The 12817-nt window shown below is 34.1% G+C and overlaps 1 protein-coding gene across 1 annotated transcript in view; it reads right to left on the bottom strand.

Annotated features, from left to right (window-relative positions):
- The window catches only part of LOC124359129 (protein TRC8 homolog), a 33274-nt gene continuing 20457 nt past the window's right edge, over positions 1–12817 (bottom strand). The window contains exons 4-9 of the mRNA XM_046811608.1: positions 11705–11934; positions 9817–10063; positions 4351–4528; positions 3498–3643; positions 1589–1722; positions 1–421 (exon numbers count right to left, since the gene is read on the bottom strand). Coding sequence (XP_046667564.1) covers positions 1594–1722; positions 3498–3643; positions 4351–4528; positions 9817–10063; positions 11705–11934 — 930 coding nt within the window. The 3' untranslated portion in view covers positions 1–421; positions 1589–1593. The remainder of the gene's footprint in view (positions 422–1588; positions 1723–3497; positions 3644–4350; positions 4529–9816; positions 10064–11704; positions 11935–12817) is intronic.

Raw genomic sequence — 12817 nt, 5'->3', positions numbered from 1 at the left:
TTTGTATATAACTTTAATATCACAAAAACAAATCTCAAAAATAAAAACACTTAAATATACACATTCATACACTAAAATATTCTGAATTCCTTTACATTTTTTCTCTGTTTAAAATTTGAACAATTTGTCCTTTCAATCTTTGTGACTAAATACTCCACAATTTTATATACTCCATAATTTTATAAACCAAGTTATCATATTGAGTTGTATTTCTTATTAAATTTACTATCATTACCCAATTTAACTTATATGTACATCAATTAAATTTCCATTAAGTACCTTAAATATTATGTACAACAAAATATACAATTCGATCTAATTATAATTTACTAAGACAGAATTGTTTTAAGTCTATCAACTCCTGTTCTGCCAACCCTGTGAGGAACATCAGTAGCAAGTGGCTGTCCCGCTTTATGTAGTCCTGAAAATAAATATACTTAATTCAGTAGGATTTTTTATTAGAAAAAGATGATGACCAAATAATTATAGCAGTCAATATGTTCCATAGTACTTTAAAATTCACATGATATATCAAATAGTTCATTTCCTTTTTATTTCTGATTATTTTAGGAAAATGCAATCCCTACCCCTCCCATTTTACTGCACACATTTTGACATATGAGGAATAGATGTTCGATAAGAATTGGGTTTGGTAACAAATAGATTTTCTTACTTTTCCCCATTCTTCTGAGTTCAGTGGTTGGTGTGAACCCATTTGTGTTTTTAATATTTAACTCTAAATTACAACACTTTCCAAGCGTATTTAATATTTGATAGTTCAAGAAAATAAAGTGTCTATTTGGCTTACTGTATTATTATATACTGTCACATTTGAGTCACCAGCATACAGGCAAAGCTATCTTTATGGTATTTGAAGTATCAATTGCATTTACTTAGATATGTTAGGAAAAGTAGGAGACCTAAAGTTGAACCTTACAGAATTTCAAATATAATTTTCTGCAATTCAGATTGTATTTTAAATTATTTGTTTTTTGGAGGTAAGTAAAAGATATCTACAAAATGAAAATGGTTATGAAAACCAAAGCATGACATTGTGTATTTTAAACATTATAAATTTTAAAATCGTCCATTAAAAAGAGAATATTTTTAATAACCAAAGGTTTATTTTATAGACCTATAAAAATTCTGACCAAAAAGACTCAACCCTCATATAAACAACTTCCTTACCACATTCTGCTCCGTCTGTACCAGTGTCTGAGGGGCCAGCAACACATTGTAGCTTCACTCCACGACAATGCAAGGTGCGATACAGAGGACTTATCCCTCAAACACATCCACTCTCTAATCTTGTTCAAGTTATTAGCAATATCTGGCATATCTTAACCTGAGAATCGCTTTTTTCCAAGGAATTTTTTTAACAAAGGTTTACTAAGTGGGTTTAAGGAATCTTTCTTTTCAAATCATCAATAAACTAATTTAAGATTTAGCTGGCATTACAATGAACCCCCCCGCTTAAAATAATAATAATCAATAAAGTGCCTCCATATAACACTGGACAGAAACAAGTTTTGTTGTTGATATTAGTTTGTGACACCAAGACCACATTTTAAAAGTTTATAAACAATACCTTGTTCATCTGGGAATGTCATCAGCTGGTAGAGGAGGTATCAGAAGCCGCTCGGCTCCAGTTCCTCTCCCCATCTCCTCCTTCGCATCCATCTCCACCTTGTACAGGACATCATGGCACAGAGGACAACGGTCCTATAATTACAATCATATATACAGTTATACTTTGTTGCTCATTGTCACATGCATGGAATATAAAGGACAGTTCTCATAACAAACATCTCTTTGTGGCCATTTCCACTTTATATAGAATATCATGTTACAAATGAGTATGGACCTGTACTGTTGATATACCTTGTTGCTTATCATCAGATGGAGAAAATGTAAAGAAACACTGTGCTATAGTCTTCCTAACAACCTCCTTCACATTAACTAAGACACCTAAAAAGGTTTTAACAATCAAACAAACCTCAATTACAGTGGAGTCCCGCTAATCCGAACACGTGTAATCCGAACGTCGGTTAATCCGAACAGGTCCAGGAGGAATTATTTATAACGATAATGAACAGTTATAGGAACTAATTACATAAAAAATGAAAATGAGTGCATCATTTCGTACATAAAGAAAGAAAACTTTAATTAAATAGACATACAGTATTTTATTAAGACAAATTGTGTAGGTACAGTACATAAATAATGAAATTAAATACAGTACCAAATTGAAACTTATAGGTTAATTATGCGTTAAATTACTGTATTAAGAAGTGAAATCAAACAAAAATTGGACGTACAGTACTGATATTATTGTTGAGTACAATATTAATTGTTAAAAAGACATAAATTCAGTTATTGTCTTCTGTCGCATTGAAGAGAGTCTATTGGATGACGCGTAGTTTCGTACAACTATTGAACGCGTGGACCCGTACAATATCCAGTACACTCACATTGCTTATTAATAGAACTCTCACACTAAATACGGTAAATGTGCTTAGTATTCGCAAACAGGTTTATTTGTCAAGAAATACAATGCAACAGTCAGAAAACGTATTTTAATAAACAATGTTGATAATTCTATAACAAAATAGACCCATCTCAAGTTTAAAACCGTATTTTTCTGTAATCCTGGCTAATCCGAACAATCACATAATCCGAATAGGGCTCGGTCCCAATTAGGTCGGATTAGCGGGACTCTACTGTAATTAATTTTCTACATACACGAAATTACATGTCCTGCCGTACATTGAGGTCTAGGACTGAAACACAAGGCCCGGAAACGGCCACCCTTTAACCCTGCCCCTCCTGACCATCACCTTCTCTGTTCTCTTTGTTTCAGATGACGCTCCTTAATACCACAGGAAATCCCGATATTGATTTCTCTTCAGTGTTCCATCTTCACTGGTGCACATGTGACATGTTTTTGACTTCTATGTATTGACATCGCTTGGGTTTATTCTCTGTTTGGACTTCATGCTGTTGATGTACCAGTCAGGTATCACATGAACTTTTGAGTGGTAGTCCATTTCTGCACTATTCAGTTTTAATTTTTTTTTTGTGATGTATTAGAGTTTTTTTACACCAGAAGAAGAGGGTATATTTCAATCCTTGAAACGTAGTTTTATACTTACTGCAAGTATCCAAAATGCTTTTATTCTTTCAAATCAACAATCGTCAATAACAAACTTAACAAAAAGCAGTTTAAACCCCACAACCAACACCAGTGAGGTCTGAAATGTTATAGTGGTATAGTGGAAGCATGACCTATAATGGTTAACCTTGAAAAGATATCATGTGAGAGTCTGTACAGACTCATTCCATAATTGGTAAAAATTACTATCATACATATTCTTACAATAGCCTTTCTAAAATAATTAGCAACTCTATTACTATTCACATAATTTTTATTTATATTACAGTTGTATAATTCAAATAACAAATCAGTATGTTTACAACATGAGTAAAAGTAAACTTACCTGAACATAGAGCCACTTCCTAAGACATACACCGTGGAAGTAGTGATTACATCGAGTGATCTTGGCCGTCTTCATCTCCTGGTAACAGATGGCACACACGTCGTCCAGTCTGTCCAACTGTGCTGCACTTGCCTCTGGTAGACTTTCTATATCACAAGAATACAGACATAATTCACCATACTAGTACTACATATTAGTAGTATTAAGTTTACTATTCTAAAGTATTCTAGTAGAAAATAAGACAAGGAGGCAAGTGATATACAGGTTGCAATTTAATTTTTACAGTTTAACTTCTTTAATATAACACTAAATGTGAATTTTGAGTTTAGCTCCAGTTCACCTTCCTTTTATTGCAGCATCTGATATCTAAAACTGTCTCAGACTTGACTCCTGGAATCTGAAGAGATCTAAAGAAAGTCGACGAAGAAGAAGCTCAAAATGAAACATCTACAACATTGTTTCAACATCAGAAACACCTATAAATAGGTGAAATGATAGTCTCATCAGGTACACAATTGAGTTCACTACCATTTGATAGACACGATCTCTAAGCATGGTGGAGCAACCAAGTTTTCAACACATAACGTAGCTACGGTAGGAAGAGTAGATTCAATTGAATTTTGGGTTTAGCTCCAGTTCACCTTCCTTAGATAAAAGGAAGGATTTATACACTCTGATAATCCAGTAAAGTTAAATCTCAAAACATAGTTGTCACAGTACTAATATTGTTTTCTGTATTTTGAATCAGTAAAACATTGTACTTTTCCTGTATGACATGATTTGAATGTAAGATATATTCCTGAAAGAAAGTTTTCATATATTTTTTTTTATTGAGAAATCACCATGTTATTACCAATTTTGTTGACAGCTGTGCGGCGTTTCATAAAGACACTCCAGCCAGCCCTGGCCTCACTCCAGATGTTGAAGTAAGCATGGATACACATCATGCCAGCGCGTATAGCCCCTCCAGATTCAAATATCAAGATCCAGGCACCATTGAAGAACAAAAATATGCCGAAACAAAACTCCACCTGTCAATAAAAACAAGATTATTCATCATAATAAAATGCAATATTGTTATTAACCAACTGACAAGACTATTTTGCCACTTGCACTATGTGACATAATATATTTGGTTCTTGGGTATTATCCAGAGGCCACTATTTTTGGAAAAGTTGTTCTTACTGGAGACTTAAAAAACTACATTATTAGAAAGAAAGAACAGACTTTATTTAACTTACTGTAAAAATTAAATGTTATTATGACAGTCAGTTCTTGTTTTCTACCTCCAAAAATAAAGTGATGTTGGCGAGAAGAATGCCACTCTGTCCCTATCTACTATTTGTCATTACATGATATAAGTATGTCTAGATTAGGTTATCATAAATATGTTACTATTAGTGCCAAAGTTAAAGATGACCTTTATGAGCGTTCACGTGATCTGAGCTGGAATTATCTTGAAGGATTTTTTATCTTTTATTCACCCGAAGTTTGCGCTTCGGTACCACACTTCTGATGAAAAGAAAAACATCCCTCGAGATAGTACCTAAATTCAAGCTCAGATCCCATGAGTGCTTGTTAACTTTTCTTGTTTATAATACGTATGTATGTATTTACCTTCTTATACCTATAGTCTAATAACAAATAGTAGATAGGGACAGTGGCTTCCTTTTGGTAGTTACAAACATTATCGTAAAAATGACATATAATTTCCACAGTAAGTCAAATACAGTTTGTTCATTTTAATAACGTATTTTTTTCGGTCATGATAAGAAAAACTGTTCCAAAAATAGTGGCCTCTGGATAATACCAAAGTAACAAATATTTGACAAAACCATCCCGCCAAATAGTTCACATTTTTCTCACAAGGTATCAGTACTTTTCAACCTTGCCTTTTTTCTGTGTTCTGTGGAATAATAGAAATGGAATATTTTACTCTGCAAACTGGCAACACTGCAGTTTTTCAAAGAGACAATAACCAGATGATCGGTCCAGTGACAGCTGACTGAAGTAAAATAGTTAGTGTGTAAGATCTTGGTATAACGTGCCGAATACATTTTGAACATTCCATTAAAAGTAAATGATAAATTTCCTCATTTAGTTTAGTATAGTAATGGCAAAATGTAAAGATTAACATTTTTCAGATTGATTCTTATCGACTTGTAGATTTTGCTATTTTAACCCTTTCAGGTTACAAATGTTTTTACCTAGGTCACGAAAGTTTTGAGTGATTTGAGCTTACATACATTTCTATTCGATTAAACAACTTGATAAACAAAAATATTACTTTTTGTTTATAACTGTTCAAATATGTATAAAAAACATTTGTTAGATTAAACTGCTTGTATTACTATGTAAACAATATGTAAAATCAAAGGTATGCAGATAAAAAATGTAAATTTTGCATAATTTGAAATATGTTTATATTACTTCCCAAAAACACATGACTTATTTTTAACGTTTTATGACATTTGATTTATGAATGACCTGTGGAGGGTTAAATGGATACCAGTTTGATTAGGCCTATATATAATTAAAAAAAAAAACTTATTTGATATTAGTTTGTCAATCAAACACATTGGGAATAAAAACAAAAAATATTTGAAGGACTAAAAAAGAAAATACACTATGGAAATAGGGTAATAGACTAATTTTTTACCATTAGGCCAAAACTTTGAAAAATGAAATTTTTCTAAGACTGTTTAAATGTTTTGAGAGAGAGTGATAATTTCACACAAATATTAATTCACACAAAGACATTCCTGAAAACAATTACTAATTATAACATTATTTATTGAACAAATTGTATACATTAGTTAAAAAAAAACTCAAATATCTTTATTGCCATAAAAACATATAAATGCATAGCAAACGTCTTGAACATATTTGATATACAATGGTATTGTGCAAACTTAGCAACTAAAATGTCTTATCTTTTATACAATCGTCAACACAATAATACTCTTTGTTTATTAAAATTTCCTTTAAAATATTTTTAAACTCATCTAGGCTTGCTTCCGATTTTAGGTTTGAAGGAAGTTTACTATAGAAGATGGTGTGGTTATATATGGGATGCTTTTGGAAAAAGGCTGTTCTGTGAGAAGGAATGGCTAGGCAGTCATTGTTTCTAAGGGTTCTGAGAGTTGAAGGCCTAGAAAAGAGGTGTAGATTTGTTGGCAAAGACTAGTGACTCGAGTATGTAGATTGAGGGGAATGTCAAAAGTTTATTTTCCTTAAATACTCCTCTACAGCTTTGCTTTCTTGGTCAGCCGAAAACGAGTCTTATGGCCTCTTTCTGCAGAATGAAAATTCTTTTACTTTTTGTACTCTCTGACCCCCATATTGAGACAGTGTAAGCCATGTGGGGTAAGAAGCATCCATAATATACCAGGATTAGGATGTTTCTGCTGCCAATGAACGCGAGCCTACGAAGAAGAAAGATGCCTTTGGAAAGTTTTTGGACTACTTTATCTATATGGCTTGAAAAGTTCAGGGAGCTGTCAATTTTAAGACCCAAGAAGTCAACCTCACTGCAGGGAAATATTTCCACATCACCAATAAAAATGTTGCCGGATCTGATGATGTCACTCCTTAGGCTGAACTCTATAAAATTAGTCTTCTCCGTGTTTAGATAAAGTCGGTTTTGTGCCATCCACTGCAATAGAGAGCTTCCTTGAATGAACATTTCAACCTCAGCCTGGTCTCTAGAGTTGTTTGAAACGCTGAGCGATGTGTCATCTGCGAAGAGACAAAGATTTCCATTGGTCACACTTTCGCTTATGTCGTTGACAAACAGGGAGAAAAGAATTGGTCCGAGAATGGAGCCTTGAGGCACTCCAGTAGTGATCTTAGCTTCTGTTGACTGGTGCATGGACAAACAGCCACGCACATCCGTGTATGGAATCGAGACTACTTGATTCCGATCACAAAGAAATGAAGAGATCCATTCGTGAGCTCTTCCCCTGATTCCATTGTTATAGAGTTTTTCTAACAGTAAAGCGTGATCAACTAGGTCAAACGCCTTGCTGAGGTCGAGGAAAAGACCCATTGTGCTTAACTGTTTATCCAAATTTTTTACTACTTCTGAAACGAAACTAAACATGGCATCCACTGTTGAAACACTCTTCCTGAAACCGAATTGTCTTTCGAAAAGAATCTTATGATGTTCTAAGTGGAGTAAAAGACGTGAGAGGAAGACTTTCTCAAACACTTTAGAGAATGTCGAAAGAATCGAGATTGGTCTATAGTTTTCAGAACTTTTGCAGTCACCTTTTTTGTAGATTGGTTTAACGATGGCTGTTTTCAGTAGAGTTGGAAAGGTTCCAGATTCAAAAGACAAATTGATCAGATGAACTAAAGGCGCTGCGACGAACTTAGCTATTCTTTTAAGAACAGTTGATGATATTTTATCATGCCCAGCAGAGTATCCTATCTTGAGAGAGTCGATCACGCCGATGACTTCCGAGTCGCATGTAGGAGTGAGAAAAAGTGTTCCTGATATGACCCTTCGAGATGATGCATTCTGTAATGACTTTGGGCAAGAATCTACTCTATATCTTTCAGACACTTCTATAAAGTGTTTATTAAAGATTTCAGAGACAGATATGGGATCATTGACCTCTGCTAGCTCGTCTGATTTATTGCATTTTTTAGGATTAAAGCTGTTTATTACACTCCAAGCTGATTTTTGAGGGTGTTTTGATAATAGTAATTTGTTTTGAATGTTTGAAGCTTTTAAAAATTGAATGCTATTCCTGAATTCTTTTTTAGCTGAAGAAAACTCTGTCTCTGAGGGTGAGTGGAGGGCAGGTGTCTGGTTGACTGATAACCTGCTATCATTCTTTCTCTAAGATCTGCGGTTTTAGGGTCTAGATGTACTTTGTCAGCTAACTGAGGGTTTCTTAATTTAACCTTTTTTTCGCAGAAGGAGACATCAAAGTAATAGTTTAGAGTATCTAAGAAGATTTTTGTTCCCTCAGATACATCAGAAGTACACAATACATCCTCCCATGTTTCATGTTTAAGTAGATGACGGAAAGTTCGGAGGCTGTCCTCTGAAAAATTACGTACTTAACCTCAATAACACTCACAACCAAGTCCACTGAGAAATAAACAATGCCAACACGCGAGTTATGTAATAAACACCTGTTAGGACAGTGTGTTGGTTTTGTTTATTCAGAGGCCAAAGATTAAAAATGCTGAGCTCAGATATATATATATATATATATATATATATATATATATATATATATATATATATATCTACAAAGAAGATATAGTCCTGCATCAAACAAACAATATGAGTACTCAAACTAGTTCAAATACTAGAATGTAGCAGTTTACGGGTTTGCATGATGGTGCTCTATAGTGCCTTATGAGTGTTGTTGAAAAAATGATTTTTACTGATTGGATTTGATTGATTTGACTGAAAACCAATTTATATGATTGCATGGATCCATAATGACGATGTTTATGGAATAAGATGTTGTAGTTGACTTTGTCAAGAAATCTTTGTCAGATCACAGAAGAGGACCACAATAAAGTTATCTGATTCTGAAAAAATTACTATTTTTCTAATAAAAGATGAAGTGCCCTTAATTGTGGAAGAATTGAAACAAAAGCCAAACTGCAAAGAAAGAAAATATTTTCTTTTGTTTGAAGGAAAACAGTTTTATAATCAGTTTTGTAAAAGGTTTTTAAGTGTATTAGAGAAGGTGGGGTTTTTCAAAATTGACCTGAAATGTAATAAATCAGGGCTTTTTGATTTTGGAACAGGAGTATTTGTGGATATTTTAAAATCAGTCTGAAATAAATCTTGATTTATAACAAAATTACATAGAACTGTTAAAATGTGAGGAAGTTGGAACACAAAATCTTTGATGTGCTGTAACAGAAACATATATGTATACTGCTGCTGTATACAATTTTTACTTAAACAACTTTAATATGTATAACCTGTATAATACTAAAAGCATGAGACTGAGTCAATATTGTATTATGGATATAGTTATTTCTTTCACAGCAGTTGGGACATATTTTTAATACTTTGGCAATAATATACAAACATTAAAAACTGTGCGTAATAATTGGTTAATTTAAATAAATGTTATGGCCGATATACAAACATTAAAATCATGTCAAAATTGTATCAACAGCTTGAATACTTTTCAGCTATCCACCATCTTGAAAAAAATCAACAAACGCTAACTGGTTTTCCAACTCCAATGAATAAATTAAAATACAGCATATAAATTGAATTACTTGCTATTATATGTAGTATATCTATGCATAGTTTACAACCTTATGAAACACCACTCACAGTGTTGCCAAATGCCCTGATGTAGTACACATAGTCATCCAGTCTCTCCCAGAAAGTTGAGCGGTAAGCGTCAAGCAGGAATAGTGAGTAGATGAGAAGTGAGACTATGACCTTGACAATGACCTCCACACTGAAGGCTGAGACAGCCAGTAACCAAGTACTAAGAGCATGATTGGACCACAAGTAGAACAGCAGGGAGACAGGATACAGAATCAGAAACAAACAGACTAGCAGTGCCCGCATATGTCTGCAACAAACATCACCTTATTATGAATCCTCAAGGCAAGTTGGGTCTTTCACTTAAGAACCATAGAACAGGTCTTGTGTATAGTATGACACTATTTATCTACCAAATAATTATTCAAATGTTATGAAAACAGCTAAAATAAAATAAAAATAGAAAAATGCAGTAGAAATTCATTTTACTTCACTGCAGTCTATAAAATTGAACTTGAAGTAAACAAATATACATAAGCTATAAATGAAAATACCTATATGTTACTGAAAGTCGAACACAAAATTCAAAACAGTAAAATTGTTGCAAATTTTATTGTGAAAACAGAAGTGTTAGTCTATAGTTAGAATAAAATAAGCTATCAATATTAATGACTAAAAGTTGAACTACTAATCAAAACAATTGGAGATTTTGAAATTGAGAATGTGCTCATAAAAATATGTATCACCCACTATCTTCTTCAGCTCAGATCTGGAAGAGGAACAAAGTTTATGAAATAAAAAACATTAACATTTATTATCTCGGTGATGCACATGTTCTTCAGCTCAGGTCTGGAAAAGGAATAAAGTTTATGAAATGAGAAACAGTAATATTCATTATTTTGGTGACACACATTTTCTGCAGTTCAGGTCTTGAAAAGGAATAGTTTATGAAACAGGAAACATTAATACTCATTATCTTGGTGATGCACATCTTCTTCAGCTCAGGTCTGGAAAAGGAATACAGTTTATGAAATGAGAAACTGTAATATTCATTATTTTGGTGACACACATTTTCTGCAGTTCAGGTCTTGAAAAGGAATAGTTTATGAAACAGGAAACATTAATACTCGGTGATGCACATCTTCTTCAGCTCAGGTCTGGAAAAGGAGAATACAGTTTATGAAATGAGAAACTGTAATATTCATTATTTTGGTGACACACATTTTCTGCAGTTCAGGTCTTGAAAAGGAATAGTTTATGAAACAGGAAACATTAATACTCATTATCTTGGTGATGCACATCTTCTTCAGCTCAGGTCTGGAAAAGGAATACAGTTTATGAAATGAGAAACTGTAATATTCATTATTTTGGTGACACACATTTTCTTCAGTTCAGGTCTTGAAGAGGAATAGTTTATGAAATGGGAAACAGTAATTATTCATTCAGTTGAGTGATGCACATCTTCTTCAACTTAGGTCTGGAAGAGGAATAAAGTTTATGAAACAGAAAAGATTAAAATTCATCATTTTGGTAATGCACATCAGCTGGTATTTGCTGACCAATAAAACATAACATAAGCACAGCACTCTATAAAAATGTACGATGATGGGGAATTTGAGATCAATTTAGTATTTTGTATATATTAAGCCCTTTAACTTCGACGTCCATATTACATTATGGACATCATAAAATTGGCATCAACCAATGTCGGTATAGTGCAGACACACACTTTTTATTATATTACTGGCCACCTATTTTACCAAATGCTTTGAAATTTCACAGACTTGCATACAAAGATATATTGCATTGAAATATACCAGTTTGTAAAACTTTACTTCTTATTTTCTCAGTGTGTGAAATTGCAATTCATCTCAGCTGACTATTCACTGATTGTCTATCACCCCTTGAACATTGTTTCAGAGAATGTCCCATATAAACCCAAACAACATACCTGTGAACACAAGGGTTATGGGAGGCACTAAGGGACATCAGCAGAGGGTTGACAATGTTGTGAATGAAGTGAAGCAAAGCTGTGAAAAGCAGACAGAAGTTCCGACACAGCCGAACAAACCGCTTCTCTGGCTCAAGTCCTGTGAGACCTGTCTGAAGTGCGAGGATGTAGAACAAGATGGCCGAAACTGTGCCAATACTCTTGTCATCATCGTCTTCAGTCAGCAACACCTACAGAACCACATGTCATTTGAAGTAACCTTATCCAAATTATACATCCCTCCATGTGACCCTCTTTTACAGAAATTTATGTTTACCCACTTGCTGATGTCATATAAAACTTAAATCTGAATGCAGGTGGGCTTAAAATACCACAAATATTAAACATAATGCAATTTATTATTTTGAGGGTAATGTTTTGGCCAAAAAAGATTCTTATGTGTTTCTTATAGCAAAAGAAACAAAAAATTAATTATTTTCCTAGAAACTCCAACAGGACAAATGCTAAATTTAGCTCACCTATAAAGAGTCAAAGATTATGTATAGGCAGAGATAGCATACTTGAATTCAAGGAAAACTTACAAGGAAAAAGATTGATTTCAAAATAGGAACTTTTAACCACACATTCTCAAGGCCCTCAACCGTTCTGCGATATTCCAAGGTGTGAATCCTTTGGGGCTGTCTCGAAATGGGTTCACGATGAACATGAGAGAAGGTGGAGGTTGCATCCGGGCATGAGAATGAGCAGAATGGTACTACAGTCGCCTTCCTCCAGAGTGGCGTAGTACCTTCTCTCACTAAATAGATCAATGTCTTCTCGGGTTATAGGTCTGATCACGGGGCGTGGTCACCTGAGGAAGCATCTTCACAGAGTCAGCATCCTTCAGAAGGATCCGCTCTGTAAAATGTGTAATGAGCAGGATGAAACTGCCGAACACTTGCTCTTTGATTGCCCTTCAATAGCAAGGGAGCGGTATGCCACCTTTGGTACTTTGGAGAAGGGTGGTGAATTTCCCCAGGAGGACCTGATAGGTTGTTTTCGACAGTTTGTGGAACTGCTGAAACCATAGACTGGTAGGCCTCATGGTGTGCTTCCGGGGTGCGCAAAAGGCCC

The sequence above is a fragment of the Homalodisca vitripennis genome, chromosome 4, assembly GCF_021130785.1.
Source record: "Homalodisca vitripennis isolate AUS2020 chromosome 4, UT_GWSS_2.1, whole genome shotgun sequence".
NCBI lineage: Eukaryota > Metazoa > Arthropoda > Insecta > Hemiptera > Cicadellidae > Homalodisca > Homalodisca vitripennis.
This window is presented reverse-complemented; position numbering and strand designations above follow the sequence as displayed.